General features: G+C 37.1%; 1 protein-coding gene across 1 annotated transcript in view; it reads right to left on the minus strand.

Annotated features, from left to right (window-relative positions):
• Positions 1 to 4084: 4084 nt before the first annotated feature.
• Positions 4085 to 17064, minus strand: part of LOC123515170 — a 105701-nt gene continuing 92721 nt past the window's right edge. The window contains exons 9-10 of the mRNA XM_045273670.1: positions 16382 to 16501; positions 4085 to 8889 (exon numbers count right to left, since the gene is read on the minus strand). Coding sequence (XP_045129605.1) covers positions 7585 to 8889; positions 16382 to 16501 — 1425 coding nt within the window. The 3' untranslated portion in view covers positions 4085 to 7584. The remainder of the gene's footprint in view (positions 8890 to 16381; positions 16502 to 17064) is intronic.

Here is a 17064-nt window from a genome sequence, read left to right on the forward strand (position 1 = left end):
CTATGCACAGGCTCTGACTCTCTAAAGGGATCACTGACCCCCCCTGTATCATGATCCTCGCACTCCTACAACACCATACCTCAGGAAGATCTTGGGAGTACTGACAAGTGTAGGTGTAGTCGAGGCTTGTATTAACGTTGTTGTCACTGCTGCAACCCACCTAGAACCCTCACCGTGTCAGTGTTGATATTCACTCACTGCATCAGCCCAAGAGGGACTGGCTCCCTCATGTGCTGCAAGACATGTTCATGACTAAATTGTCCAAGTACCCACACGTTGAGGCTATTCATGTTTATTGTGATGGGTCAGTCATTGGCAGCAGGTCTGGATGTGGGCTGTTCATCTGTGACTACATCTCTGCCAGTCTCTACACTGACACTGAGGTTTCCAGGCGGCTCCCTGCACCCATGTCTTCCACTAGAGCAGAACTGTATGCTGTTCTGGAGGCGCTCCACATTGTGGCGCCTCTCCATAAGAATGTATATTTCTTTATTGACAGTCAGGCTGCATTGTATGCCCTTCAATCCACCTCCCCCATGGACTGTGACCTAGTTAATAAGTGTCTTGATCTCATCCACCCCCTTAAAGGTGCTGGTGCCACGGTCCATTTCATCTGGATACCCTCTCATGTGGGTATCCCACTAAATGAAAAAGCAGACCACCGTGCTCAGTGTGCCCTACAAGATGACACAGTGAACCCTTGCACTGAGTACATTCTGGGTTATGTTAAGAGTATCATTAAGGACTTTGTACAAAGTAGCATTAGTGATCAGTTGGAGCTTTGTTGCCATAGGGGCAGTAGCACTAGTCTTCACTATGCACGTGTCTCCCAGAGCTGTGCTTACACCTATGGGAGACACTGCATCACATGACAGGGTGGCAATGAGGCTCAGATTAGGCTACAAATACTTTTGGGAAGTCAGTGCTTCTCCTGGTGTGTGCTGTGTGCTGCACCAAGGGGACACACTCTGCATCACTATATCATGGAATGTCCTCTCATTGCTAAATTTAGGCCACAAGGTCAGCATGACTTGTACAGCCTCATTGACCATCTCTTAGACTCTGCCACCCTCAAGGAAATACTCAGGGAATATCCTCAGTTTGCTCCCAGACTGTAGGATGTCTTAGGCAATAAGGTGTGCAATAGGTGTATTTATTTATTGAAATACTTGTATTCTTGCTGTGTATACTGTCCAGAGTTATTTTTGTGATACTTTAACCTTAAGTCCTTGCCCAGGGGGTGGGTGGCAAGGCCCATTCTCCTCCTTTGTTAATTTATTTATTTATTAATTCAACAATAAATGTATCAATCAATCAATCAATTTCTTATATCCTTTTTCAAGCTCGGCGACCACACCACTGTTGCATATTCCAACTGTGGCTATACCATATTTGTAATAATTTTTTTCATCATGTCCTTGTCCAGGTACTGAAATGCCACCCTAATATTAGTCAACATCTTATACGCTGTACCAAATATTTTACTTATGTGTTTTTGGGGCTCAGAATATCTTGAATAACCACTTCCAAATCTTTTCTTCTTTAGTCTTCATTACATATATATATATATATATATATATATATATATATATATATATATATATATATATATATATATATATATACAGGCAACCCCCGCTTAACGAAGGTTCGTACAACAAAATTTCGCCACAACGAAGGTTTCATTTTACTACCATCTGCTCGTTTAGCGAACACCAAACTCGCTTTAACGAAGTTTTATCCAGGTAATTTTTTCCAAGTTTGAAAGCCCCACCACATCACGCAAGCCGACAGGCTTTTGAATACACCAGCGCATCTCGTGGACAACACGCGCACCACTCACTCCCCTGTTCAAAACAATAATAGCGTCAGCACCAACTCGTCTTCCCTCACTCAACTTACCACCAAAACGCCCTGCAATGTCTCCTAGTGTTGCTAAGAAGACCACGAAGTTTCTTACTCTTGAAGTGAAGCTGGATGTTATTCACAGACACGAGAGAGGTGAGAAAACTAATAGCATTGCTTGCCACCATCTTGACTCCATCTACTGTCTCTACTATTTTCATTTCAGCAGACTCTATTAAGAAGGCTGGTAAGACCGTATCTTCCTTGCAAGGTAAAAATAACCACCTGAACTCATGACTCTACAATGGATAAAATGGAAAGCCTTGTGGAAATGTGGTACATAAGTTTTGTATGTGATACAATGATGCGCCCTTTGTTTACATTCCACAGGTTGCCAGTTAGTGTCTTTTCCGTTTCACTCTCCCTCCCTTCATAAATTTAAGATCAACATTATAAAGTTACGTACATACATACATTAGTGTACATTATAATGACTTAAATTAAACAGCCTAAATGTTTAACTTCATAATTTATACTTTCATTAAACCTTTCACTGTACTATGGTGCACTCTCGCTTTGTTTACTCTCAATGGAAGTTGAAGTCAGGGGTTAAACTTGTTATAATCGGTTCGCTTAACGAAATTTCGCTAAAGGAAGGGTTTTTAGGAACGTAACCCCTTCGTTAAGCGGGGGTTGCCTGTATATATATATATATATATATATATATATATATATATATATATATATATATATATATATATATCACACACACACACACAGAGTGAAGAAGATTGTGAAATTTTACTGGCAGATCTGGATAAGATTTGGGAGTGGAGCAAGAGATGGGAAATGGAATTTAATCTGAGCAAAAGTCATGTGATGGATATGGGGAAGAGTGGAAGACGGCCAAGAGGGTCATATAAGATGGGTGAAAAAGTAGTGTTGAAAAAGGTGGAAAAGGAAAAGGATTTGTGAGTGATAATACAAGACCATGGGCAGTTTGAGGCTCATATTGATAAGATGTTTGGAGAAACATATAATTTGATAAGAAATATTGGATTAGCCTTCCATTATATGGATAAAGATATGATGAAGAAATTAATTAGTACGGTAATTAGACCAAGATTGGAATATGCTGGAGTGGTTTGGTCCCCTTATAAAAAGAAGCATATAAGGAAGTTGGAGAGATTACAGAGAATGGCAACAAAAATGGTTCCGGAATTGGCAGAAATGACCTATGAGGAGAGATTAAAAGAAATGAATTTGCTTACCTTGGAACAAAGAAGAGAAAGAGGAGATTTAATACAGGTTTATAAACTGTTGAACGGACTGGATGAAGTGGATAATGAGCAAATGATGTTGAGAGAGGAAAACTTAAATAGAACTACGAGATCGCATAGTAAAAAGATAGCCAAGGGAATATGCTTGAAGGATGTGAAGAAATATAGTTTTCCACAAAGATGTGTGGAGGTGTGGAATGGTTTGAGTGAGGAGGTGGTGTCAGCGAGAGTGTGCATAGTTTTAAAGGAAAGTTGGATGTGTGTAGATATGGAGACGGGGCACGAGTATGATACCCAGACCCTGTAAAATTACAACTAGGTGAATACACACACACACACACACATATATATATATATATATATATATATATATATATATATATATATATATATATATATATATATATATATATGTGTGTGTGTGTGTGTGTGTGTATATATATATATATATATATATATATATATATATATATATATATATATATATATATATATATATATATATATATATATATATATATATATATATAAAGAAACCACTCATTTTAAATGTGTTACCAAATGCATCACCAGATAAACCAAGCCTCAAGTGATTTATAAAGTGCTATTCCAATCATTTTATTAACCAAATTTTCTGATAAACCATCAGATATCTCCCCAAATTAGTTTTATTTATTGAGGGCTTACTGTAATGCACATTGAAGTACTTCAATGTCTTGTTTTTATTGTATCATTATTAACCAAGGAAGTTGAATGGCCTACAACATACTTGTTATCAACACATTCATCAGCAAAAGATTATTAACCTTATGTTCTCCTGCTCTTTTACTGAAAGCAATTTTCTTAATTTCTTCTACTGTAGGATGTTAAATAAAAACAGAGAAGCAAGGTTGTCAGTGTTTGTTACCATTAAGCATTTTGATAGAGTAAAGTTAAGGTTAAAAGGAAGACCATGGAAGTTTCCATGTATTGCATTTATTGTCTTGTAAAAAAAAGTTTTATTACAGTTATTTTTCAGCGGCTGTTTGTATATATATATATTTGTATATATACCCTTCACTATAATACTAATAAAAAAATACAAGCAGTTTCGGTAGTATCAAAGGTGCTGTAATTAAGAAAGATTATTGTAACTATACACCAACTATTCATGACATAATTCGATTTCATCTGGGCACACTAAATACCTTTTGGTTGTTAAATACTGTAATTATAAGATGATGAAAATAATACTTTCCACAACTAAGTCCCCGTTATAGTATGTGAAAAAGAATCACTCAGTGCTGTCCACTGCTCACTAATCTTGTAGATATGTAACACTGCAACCACTCACTCAAATTGGCCCCCAATTCTACACACACGTCCATTCTTGAAAAATGTAAATACTTACCACAATACTTGTGTTTAACCCAAACATTGGCCCCTTATTGCTGAAATTAATTTTAACAAATACATCGACTTTGGTAAATGATAAAGATAAACCTAGGAATTTACAAAGGCATTGAGCAAATAATTACCACTGTATAACCATACTTGTAAGAACAGCAACTATGCCACTCGCAGGTAATGAGAAGCATACCTACAAAATTAATACCCTGAACTCAACACAGGTTAACCTGAACCTTACGACGATAGGAAAGGCTGGACATATTTTCCCTCACAAGTATTTTTCTATAATAAAAGTTTTAAAAAATTTGGTCAATTCATAAACAAATTACTAACAATTTTTGTTTTAAGAATCTAAAGCTTCATTTCAATAACGATGACATTATGGCTAAAGCTGGTGTTCTCATTCCAACTTCTGTATCATAACCTACTTGAGTACCAAGTAATGACCTTGGCTTAACTATACATACATTACAATTATACATGAGAATGGCAAGTAAATTCATACACAGAACTTAGTAACCTAGAATGCAATATTTTCCTTGACCAAATATAGGAATTACACACAATTACTCATTGATATACGTATATATGCATGTTAATTAGAAGCTTAATTGATCAATCCACTATGTTTGGTTTTGTTTTCTGAGCAATTACAGTTAACCCTTGACTTGCAAAGTCTGATGGAACATGAACATAGGTAAGTATGATGATGATGAAAATACTATGGTTTTGCAGGACATGTAAAAAATTGCAAGCCTCTTAATAATATAATGAGATGCTGCAAATCCCACATCCAGGAATCATTTTAGGCCAATGCTGCGTCTAAGGATTTATAAAATGGACTTATGCATTCTATTGTATTAAGTATAGAAAAAAAAATTAGTTCACACTTCTCAACAATAAAAGTTTAAGCAGTGTGCTTCTGGATTCTGCTTCAAAATAATTGTACAAAATATATATAAATATAATGCACTACTGAAAATAGTGATACTCATTTAGTTTAACTTTAATGTGAGAATCAATTTAGAGTAACTACCTATTTTAATAATGGAAGTTTTAAAAACAATTTGGTTATAATTTCAAAATTCATATTTTCAAGACCATAGGTGAAAAGCAGTACTGTGCAACAGATGTCTTTGCAAGCCCAGTTGATTCCAATAATGCATTACAGATTGGGAATCCTTTATCTGAAACATTCTGAAATCTGAAAGCTTCATGTTCACATGATATGCCACAAATAATTTATCCTTATTTGTAGTTAACTCACAGGTGTAATTTTGTATTTTCATTGCTATATCAGATGTAGTTACGATGTCTAGTGCTGAAAATATAATTTTCATAGTGTTGGTCTTACTATGCATCTAAATAGTATCAATTAGATGTATTACAACAGTTTAAGGCTAGAATTAGTAAAGTTATGTCCCACTTCATAGAATTTCCTGTCTTCCAATCACATAATTTTCTCTGGAAGTAGAAGTAACTGTTACAGCACAATATAGTGTAATACTGTACAGTAGCTGAGTTTATCAAGCCATCTTTATGAGTTCACAAACATCTATTCATATCCTTGAAGCCTATTTACTGCTATGAAAAATGTGGCAGTTACGTCTTATGAATCACTTGTAATCACTGGAGCACAAGGGCAACATTTCGAAATCAGGTAAGTTAGAGAGAGCATCATTTCCATATTATTGGATATTTTCATTTTAGAAAATTTGTTATATTCCATAATTTAGAAACTGGAATAGCAATTGATAGTGAAGCTCATAAACTAAAAAGACTTGCAATCATTCAACATGAATTTCAATCTAGAGCTACAAGAAAATGTATCCATTTCCAACTCCACAACTTTTCATTATCACTAAGATGATATCAACAAATAGGTGATGGAGATCAATAATCAAGCATTAGGTATCACAAACATTTTCTTAGTACCAGTTTAATCATAGGATTGTTGTTGATGTAAATTCATAACTCAAGAATGTGGGGAACCTGACTCACCAATTTATGCGTAACATGATGTTTATTTCATGTTGATTAAGTAATGGAAGGGATAAACTGTAACTATAAGAAGAAAGTATAAAGGCAAAAACTAGAATTTCAATCACTTAAGGTAACACTTTTTAGCAATCTTTTAATTCCTACCCAGCCTTCCCCACAAAGATGCACTTGTATTACATATCAAAAAGCATAGTTAGACCAACACTCAAAGCCACTTTAAATTTTGGAATCAAGAAATTAAATATCAAATCAATAATTAATCAAGTAAAATTTAGTTGACCATAATCTTCATTCACGTGTCTTCCAGCACATCTGCCAAAAAGGTAGAACATAAAGAAGTATGTTTCACACCATAGTATAGTGGGGAACTAAATACTCTGCTAAATCTGAATTGGAATGCCAAAGTATTTAAAAATTTAGATAATACAAAACACTTCCAGCTCCAAGCATTGCAAATAAAGGATTATTAATCTGTTCATCAATACTATGCAGCTTTTCTCTGTTAAGAATAGGAAATTCAAGAAACAAAAATAATAAATGCAACCAAGATAGGCAAGGGTTTACTGTATTTTCAGTCACTAAAAGACATATTAACTTAGGTATGTTAAATAAATGTAGCTCTCCTACTGGATGCAAAAAAATCAATTTGAGATGTACTTTTAAAATCTTTCAACATTCAGTTTGCACTCTTACTTACTAGTACGTACACTGTTGTTGACATTACCTATACTGTATTGTCCATAGCAAATTAAAATGTCTCCAGATTTATGAAAAATAGGCGTCAAGCTTGCCAAATAAGAAAACATACATTATACTAAAAAAAAGAATAATAAAAAAAATAAAATAGAATAATTATGAGAATAATAATATAATAATAATAATTGAAACCTGTGATGCCACAAGACGGAAAAAAAAAGGCACGCTATAAGGCACTTCTAGAGGAAAGTAAATGCTGCAACCAGAATTCACATAATAGTCTTGCCTTTACAGTTTATAATCAAAACGTTAATATAAAATTACTGGACATATTGGTTACGCAACTATGTGTATATGTAATGTAAAATTGTATTTAGATTGCACCACATTTTTCAACTTCAACAGACACCCTGTGAACATTGACTGCTGCTGCCTTTTTGGCTACATCTAACCCATCTACAACCTTGCCAAACACGAGGCTGTAAGAAAATTTCTTAAAATCTCTGTCGCCACACCATATCATGAACTGTGATCCAACCATTCCTCTTCCCTTATCACTGGTGCCAATACCTTTAAATCGCACCATGCCAACCTCATCTTTTAGGGGACAGAGATCAGCTTCAAAAGTGCGTTTCTCAAAGGCCGAATATCCTCCAGTTCCGTCATCATTCTCTACATCACCACCAGCAAGAAAGCCTTCTCCACTCTTAAAGAAGTGTGTCCCCTTGTAGCCATAACCACTTCTTCCTGTACATAACGCAATAAAATTTTCACACATTTTAGGAGCCTTATCAGGACGAAGCTCAAAAACTATGCGACCAGCTGGTTCTCCATCAAAGGAGAGCTCCATCCAACAATGTGGAAATTTGTTAGGTCTTAATGTAGTGCAAAGCTTCTCTAAGTGCATTTTGGGAAGACCATCAGGACTCTGGGATGGCTTTGCTGGCTTTTTTGCAGCATCAAGATAAGATACAGGGATAGGTTCTCTTCTATCTCCAAGGCTTTCTAATTCATCTTTTCCATTTTCAGATGCTTCAGCAGCAATAAGTGATAGGTTAGATAATCCTAAAGACAATGCTGCTGACTGAACAGAGTTTGGCCCAGTAACATTTGCCCCTGCAGACATAGCTCCCATGCCATCACTTCTTCCTAACAGAGATCCAGTTTCTATTGCCTCTGTCATCTGTAGAATATGCTCATTTATATTATTCATCTCATGACTCTTTAGCTCATTCATTTTTTCTACTTCATGACTTTTTAGTTCATTCATTTTATTTGAAGGAAGACCCAAACTGTGCCCAATACTTCCATCATCAACAGCATTTGTTGACACAGGTGTGGGAGGCAAGTGTGATTGAAGAGGGCTTGGTGCTGAGAGAGGTGGCTGTTGGCTAGGACTACGTGGACTTACACCTTTCAGTTGTAACATTCTCGTTGACAATAAATCTGATAACATATACAAAAGGAGGACATTAGCATTATTACCAAATAAGGCATGTTCTTCAAGAGATGAATTCATAGAAAATGCTTCCTCATTACTAAAACCTATGGAAGATAGCACTGGTTCTAGTGCAGATTGCTTCAACTTGACAATGATAGCTTCTGTTGCATTGTTGATCGCTGTTATTGCAGCACACTGATTGAACTGTGAAGTGATTATGGTAATGTAATTTTGGACCTGAAAAAAAAAAAAGAGAAAATTAATAAAATAGAAGAGCATTATTAAATTGTTAATAAAAATACACACAACACAAAATATACAAGTTTAAAATCAATCTGAAACCTTTTTCAAACCTTTTTAAAAGATTTATTTATTTATCTATTTTTTTCATCTATTTATTTTTATTTATTTTTTTTTACGGTAAAGCCTATAGCGCCTGTAGGCTAACTTGAAGAGTGTATGGGAAGCGCTGTTCAGCTTCTGCCCATTAGTGGTGCAGGCAATTTTATTTATAGTGGTACCCATATTAGGACCTAGAACCTGGGTATCATGGTGACGTGTAGGTAACTTTAAACGACTCGACAAATGGCAAAGTGCTTTAACCCCTTTGCGCCGGATGTTAAAAAAGCCCATCTGTATGATATATGGGTAGTAGTGCGCCGCCTTGGGAAACTCGTGCAAGCTTGTCATACTTGTCTTTGTGTATTATGCTGCTATTTTTAGTCACTATATCGCCTTGAAGAGGAAAATGGACGCTTCTCTCTTCAGAGAGAGAGAGAGAGAGAGAGAGAGAGAGAGAGAGAGAGAGAGAGAGAATTAGAAAATTTGTTGTTTTGTATTTTGTGTGTGTGTGTGTGTGTGTGTGTGTGTGTGTGTGTGTGTGTGTGTGTGTGTGTGTGTGTGTGTGTGTGTGTGTGTGTGTGTGTGTGTGAATGTTACAAGGCGGGACATGTAACTTATCTTCGAGAGGAGAGAGAGAGAGAGAGAGAGAGAGAGAGAGAGAGAGAGAGAGAGAGAGAGAGAGAGAGAGAGAGAGAGAGAGAGAGAGAGAGATGGGAACAGTCTATGCCATTGGGTAATTTTAGACACAAGGCGGGACGCATGTAGCTTATCTTTAGTGATTGGTGGAGACAAGGATGATGGGAGGAGCACTAGGATTTCAAGGACAGCATACGGCGTGTGTAGTTGGTATCCAACACACTATACAGGACAACTGAACTGAAGAAAGCTCAGAAAAGAAATATGACGCCTACGTAGGCGTCACCGTATATGCTACTGGGGCTTCATGACGCCTACACAGGCGTCACCGTATTGAAGGGGTTAAGGCTGTACGTGCCGTGGACGTCTGCCCAATCCCACACTCACCACCTTATCCACTGCGCCACTGTCTCCCTCATTATCATCATTATCATTTTAATTTTTATTCATTTATTTAAAAAAAAAAATTTCAGGCCATCAGAGTGATGAAGACACTAGAAAGAATCAGTGATAAAAGAAGAATGTGTCAGTAGAGGATGGTACAATATTGATTATCATTCAATATTAAAGGAAAGATATGTATGTATGAATGAAACTTCTTGAAGGCCTGTTGGATATACAAGAGAACTGAAAGCCTGAGATGGATGCAGTACAACTAAAGCAGGGAATTGATGTTTATGTATGTTCAAATGGTCACAAAAGAGAATGCTGATCGAAGTGCAAGAGCCAGTGAAGACCTATATAAATTTTTTTTTTTTTTTTTTTTTTTTTTACATTACAAGGGCACTGGCCAAGGGCAAACAAAGTGTTGGAAAAAAAAAAAATCCCGCTGGTTGCCAGGCCCTGTTAAGAAGAAAGTAGAAAGAGAAAAACAAAAAAAATCTAAAAGGAGGGTCCAGTTAACGTAAGAGGTGTCTTGACACTCCTCTTTTGAAAGAGTTTAAGTCATAGGCAGGTGGAAATACAGACACAGGTAGAGAGTTCCAGAGTTTACCAGTGTAGGGAATGAAGGAGTGAAGATACTGGTTAACTCTTGCATTAGGAAGATGGACAGAATAGGGATGAGAAGAAGTAGAGAGTCTTGTGCAGCGAGGCCGCAGGAGGGGGAAGGCATGCAGTTAGCAAGTTCAGAAGAGCAGACAGCATGAAAACAGCGGTAGAAGACAGATAAAGATGCAACATTGCGGCGGTGACTTAAAGAATCAAGACAGTCAGTTAGAGGAGAAGAGTTGATAAGACGAAAAGCTTTAGATTCCACCTTGTTTAGTAAAGCTGTGTGTGGATCCCCAGACATGAGAGCCATACTCCATACACGGGCGGATAAGGCCCTTGTACAGAGCAAGCAGCTGGGAGGAGAGAAAAATGGACGAAGACGCCATAGGACACCTAACTTCTTGGAAGCTGATTTAGCAAGAGTAGAGATGTGAAATTTCCAGTTTAGATTTTTAGTGAAGGATAGACCGAGTGTGTTTAATGTAGAGGAGAGGGAAGTTGAGTGTTATTGAAGAAGAGAGGATAGTTGTCTGGAAGGTTATGTCGAGTAGATAGTTGTAGAAATTGAGTTTTTGAGGCATTGAACAAAACCAGGTTTTCTCTGCCCCAATCAGAAACAAGTGAAAGATCAGAAGTTAGGCGTCCTATAGCATCTCGCCTTGAGTCATTTAATTGTTGTTGGGTTGGGCGTCTGTTGAACGCTGTTGAATAATGCAGGGTGGTATCATCAGCATAGGAGTGGATAGGGCATTGAGTCAGATTTAGGAGATCATTGATGAATAATAGAAAGAGAGTGGGTGATAGGACAGAACCCTGTGGAACACCACTGTTGATAGTTTTAGGGAAGAACAGTGACCGTCTACTACAGCAGCAATAGAACGATCGGAAAGGAAACTGGAGATGAAGGTACAGAGAGAAGGATAGAATCCGTAGGAGGGTAGTTTAGAAATTAAAGATTTGTGCCAGACTCTATCGAAGGCTTTCGATATGTCAAGGCCGACAGCAAAGGTTTCACCGAAGTCCCTAAAGAGGATGACCAAGATTCAGTTAGGAAAGTAAGAAGATCACCAGTAGATCTGCCTTTACGGAAACCATACTGGCAATCAGAGAGAAGGTTGTGAGCTGATAGATGCCTCATTATCTTCCTATTAAGGATAGACTCAAAGGCTTTAGAAAGGCAGGAAATCAAAGCTATAGGGCGGTAGTTAGAAGGATTGGAGTGGTCACCTTTTTTAGGGACAGGTTGAATGTGAGCAAACTTCCAGCAAGAAGGATAAATAGAAGTAGAGAGACACAGATGAAAGAGTTTGACCAGGCAGTGAGCGAGTTCGGAAGCACAGTTTTGAGAACAACAGGAGGGACTCCATCCGGACCGTAAGCCTTCCGAGAATCAAGGCCAGAGAGGGCCAGGAAAACGTCTTTATAAAGAATTTTAATTTTAGGGATGAAGTAGTCAGAGGGTGGAGGAGTAGGAGGAATATGCCCAGAATCATCCAAAGTTGAGTTGGTAGCAAAGGTTTGAGCGAAGAGTTCAGCTTTAGAAAAAGAAGAGACAGCTGTAGAGCCATCTGGATGAAGTAAAGGAGGGAAAGACGAAGAAGTAAAGTTGTTAGAGATATTATTGGCTAGATGCCAGAAATCTCGAGAGGAGTTAGAATTGGAAAGACTTTGACATTTTCTATTGATGAAAGAGTTTTTAGTAAGTTGGAGAATAGATTTGGCATGATTACGGGCAGAAATATGGATGTTGCAGATTTGAATGGATATAATCTTCAAGTATACAAGTGAGACTTGTATACTGGTCAGTAAGAATATCTAATGTATAATATTTCATAAGCAGCATGACAATTAAGGCGTAGTGAAGGTAAAATTATTATTATTTTTTTTTTTACACAAACCTAAAAACTGAGTAATTAACCCGTAAAGTCCGACAGGCCTTAAATAGGGCTGCATTGCACACTTCTGACAGTCCTTAAATGGGGCAGCTACTTTGAGCGCTAATAAAAACCGCGCTAGCATTGGTAGCGCTGCTATATTTGGTCATGACGTAGGCCTATGGTAGTACTGTCGGCTCCCAGGAAGCACACCGCTCTAGCCAGCTAGTCTCCCGCAAATTTCTGTGAGGTGCGTGAGCGTCGTGTCGCGGTGATAATTATTTACGTATTTACGTATTTACTTATTTAAGGAACTATTATTTACAACTATGGCTACTGGTGCTAAGAGGAAGCTAAAGTTTAGTGATAAAAGTGATAGACAAGGCGGGACAAGACGGAAAGTGCACAGGTTGGAAGTAGATCCCGACCCCGCTATTGTGACAACATCGCGTCACCCACGCTTGATAAAAACATACGTAACTATAATCAGCCAATATGAGTGAAAACACGAAAACATGTGAAAACACATAAAACATGAGCAGTGCCTTACATTATGTAAGAATACACATAAAAGCACCTCCCCCGAGTTGCCGCTACCACAATCTTCTCCAATTATCGGTTATTATTCTGAGACAACCATAGTGAGTAGAGCAATAAAAACTTGTAGGATGATGCATTGTCATGTCTACTAACAGCAGATTTTTTTCCAGAGTAATTTATAAGAGTTGATTTTTTTATGATAATTGTGGTAATGGGAGAGTGCGAATTTTGCGGCCATCGGTCTTAGCGGGTTAATACTGCTGTTATCCTTGAAATGTCTACAGTTTTCTGTAAAAACAGCAAGTTCCTATCTTAATTCCTCATATATTTAAATCACCCCTATTTATGCACTTTAAAGGTCTCTTCAAATGCCCCGCCAGGTGGTATAGGCAACATGACTTGTCATTGCTTATGATTTTATAGCATTTTCCACTTTTTTTTTTTTTTTTAAGACCTTCATATGGCAACATCAGGACAGAGCAGAAGGGAAGGTGTGTATCTTTTAGGAACCTGTGAGGTCAGCAGTCACGGGCAGTGTCTTGCTGGACGTCTTGGAAGGAAGCTAATTGTTTTTTGATTTTCCACTTTCCCTGGACCTTAGAACATTGAAAGTCATGAGTCATCAATCAAAGCTGAAGACCAACCAGAGAGAAAGGATGAAGAAGCTGAAGGAGAGGAGAAGGGAGGACGAAGAGTGCAAAGATCTCAATCGCTCAGCGCAGTGACATCCGCCACCACCCACTCATGACCTGACCCCAGTCACACACATGTCCTCTCCATCACCAACACCTCAGCCTGTTCCCTCAACCTCACAGCAGTCAGCTTCACCATCACAAGCAATAACCGAGTTACGAGAAACAACAAGGATGGATACACGTTTTCATCTTCTGAAAAGCAAGATTCCTCCTCCTTGTGAAGATGAGGAAAAATTCATTCTTTCTCAGTCTGGTATCAAGAACAAGTACCAAATGCTGGGGTATCAAGACAATGGAGGCAACAAATAATAGCTTTGACGCCTCCATCACTGTCACATGTTCCACATGCAGTGACAATGACATGCCAGTAACACCACATCATTTGGTAGATGATGCTGGGAAGGAGAGACACCTCATTGAACTGAACTGCAAGCTTGTATATGAGGCCCTAATAAATGATCTTGGTTGTGCAGGATTGAACAGAATTGTCCAAGGACTAAGGCATTCCTATGTTGTTATCTGGGAAATTCAACAAATATGCAAACTTCCTGTATGACAAGACGTGGCCACACTATGAAACAATATAGAAGAAAGCACATGATGGATTTGGTGCCTCTAAAAATACTCTTACTGGACTAAACGTTCAAGAAATGAAAAGAAGAACTCCATCAAAGAAAACAAAGAAACAACAACCAAGGAAAGAAACCCAACACTACCAAGCAGGAGGCTTCTAGAACCTGGTGACAAAGAGGTGGGTGGCGCCCGCTGATACCTTCACCTGCGAGTGAATAATACAGGAGGGGACCAGGTGCCAATTACACCTAAATATTATAATAAACTCAGATTTAGCTTTGATTGTCTTTCTCACTCCAAAATGTGTAAAATTATACTGCATATAGCTTACAAACATCGTGATATGCACTGCTCAACAGAAAACGGCTCATATCTCAAAACTAAAGTTACTGATATTTCAAGTGCAATATCTATGTTAGTTTTTAAGTAATTTCAGATATAAAGGTATCAATGGAAAGAGGAAACATAGGAGATTTTTTCATCAAGGAACATTTTGAAAAAACTATGGGTATGTCTCTAGAAAAAAAAAGTAGTTTTTGTCATCGGTATTTCTTTTAATTTTTTTCATATATGAATTACAATAATCAAAATGTTTTACTATGGAAAAAAAGCTACATACATTTATAGCATGTACACTTATTTTCAAAGTAGTAGGTTGAAAAACACTTGAGAATTAGCAAAGAATGCCGATGCTATTTATTACCATCTTCAGTGCATATATTTTTTTCTCTGACACTAATTATTGTATTTCAATATTGGGATTCTTATAATTAAAGTACTAATAAATAAACACCAAATTTCATGAGAATCTGACAAAAAAAAAATAAATAAATAAAATAAAAAAAAAATAAAAAAAATACACCTCTTAAGTAAAAACCGTCACATTGCCTTAATATGGATAATTGTATGTGGTTCCTCAGCTTACGTGTAAGGATAAATATAAAAACTATCTTCTTGATGATACTGTAAAAGTTAAAAGTGCATAGTAATGAACTTCCAAAAGTGCAAAATTAAGGAAGAAATTTTTGAGGACTGCCTTTATTGTGAGATGAATGTGTGAAGAGTAAATGACAAAGGCAAGACTGTGTTTTTGGTATCCATGAATTTCAAGGAAGAATATAACTGAATAGATAGAGAAAAGGTTGTAGACTGTTCTACAGATTATATGGATTAAGTGTCAAATTATTACTGAAAATTCTTTTATGAATAGGTAGCACAGTTTTAGGAAAAAAGTGATGGGAGAAAATAGTATCCTATTGATCTGGTGTTGAAAGAGAGTTAGTCAGTTAAAATATATTGTTACAATGATTGTAATGACAAGAAGACAAAACAAGTGACTTTTTGAGAAGACAGCTGCATCAGACATAAAGAGGGTTAAAGTTCAAAACAACAACATGGAATGGATGGGAAGTGTGTAGGGTCAAATGCATGAGCTAAAAAAAAAAAAAAAAAAAAAATAAATAAATAAATAAATAAATAAATAAATAAATAAATATATGCTTGTGCATAGAAGAGCTATGTGGAATGCCCAATTAGCATGAACAACTATAGAAGGCTTGTCTGTACATTCGAACCTCAGTTACTGAATATTTCCATTTAAAAAAAAAATGGCTTTCAGTTTTTAATTCACTATTGCTTTTGTTTTTGTTGCCATAACATATTTTGGTTATTGAACAAAGTTACTTGATTTAAAATATTAAAAAAACAAAGCAAAAGCTGCTGTTCATGATTAATTTAAAATTTCCATAAATATTTCTTTCATTTTTACATATTTGGAGGAGACAGAGTGTATAATAATTATAATGGGTTGTAAAGAATTTAACAGTTATAACCATGCTTTACTTTTGTTTTTGTTTTTTTCCATTTATTGCAAATATTATATTCAACTCAAAAGATATGCTCATTATGCAATAACCTGTTAAAAGATTGTTCATTAATGCTCATTATGCAATAACCTGTTAAAAGATTGTTCATTAATGCTCATTATGCAATAACCTGTTAAAAGATTGTTCATTAATGCTCATTATGCAATAACCTGTTTAAAGATTGTTCATTAAAGGTCACTACTGTACATACCTGATTAAAAGATTCTACCAACTGATAAATGGATGAGCCTTCTGCCAGTGCCTCACTAGCCATGGTGAGATCTGCCAGATGCTCCTGCAATACAGCTTCTTCCAACTGCTCACCTTCAACCTGGTCATGGTAAGTAAATACATAATGAGAAATGTCCACTAGAGTAATGACAAAATTGTATATTGGAAGATGTACTTTGCTGATTATTGCTTAGGTGCAATAATGACGTAGTTAAAACACTACTAGTTACATGTACGAGTATGACAATGCTCTTTGGTTATCATGGCTTATATCCAATATAATGGTGAGTGGATTCTATCCAAGTAAGGAGTGAGTGCCCTCTACCTCCCATAGCTCAGTCCCTTTCTGTTTCTGCTGTCTTTGCCTCCCTCTCTGTCCTTTTTTGGGCAGCCAGGGTTTTTACCCTCAGGGATACCAGTGTCCCTGCCCAAGGCTGACCTGGCTTGTTGGAATGGGGCTTACAACCCTTCCCTGTAATAAAAAGTCCACAGCTGCCACCAGAGTTGGAAGTAGAGGTTGGGGTCAGGGCTCTAGGTGTGGGTGAGCCTCTAGCCACGACCTTGATCTGGTTCTGCTAGGTGTCCATGCAGACCCCTCAGGTGGCAAGGCACCAGAGGGGCATGCCTGTTCATATGACGGATGCAGGGGAAAGCCTGCGAGAT

The sequence above is a fragment of the Portunus trituberculatus genome, chromosome 38 (assembly GCF_017591435.1).
Source record: "Portunus trituberculatus isolate SZX2019 chromosome 38, ASM1759143v1, whole genome shotgun sequence".
NCBI classification, from domain to species: domain Eukaryota; kingdom Metazoa; phylum Arthropoda; class Malacostraca; order Decapoda; family Portunidae; genus Portunus; species Portunus trituberculatus.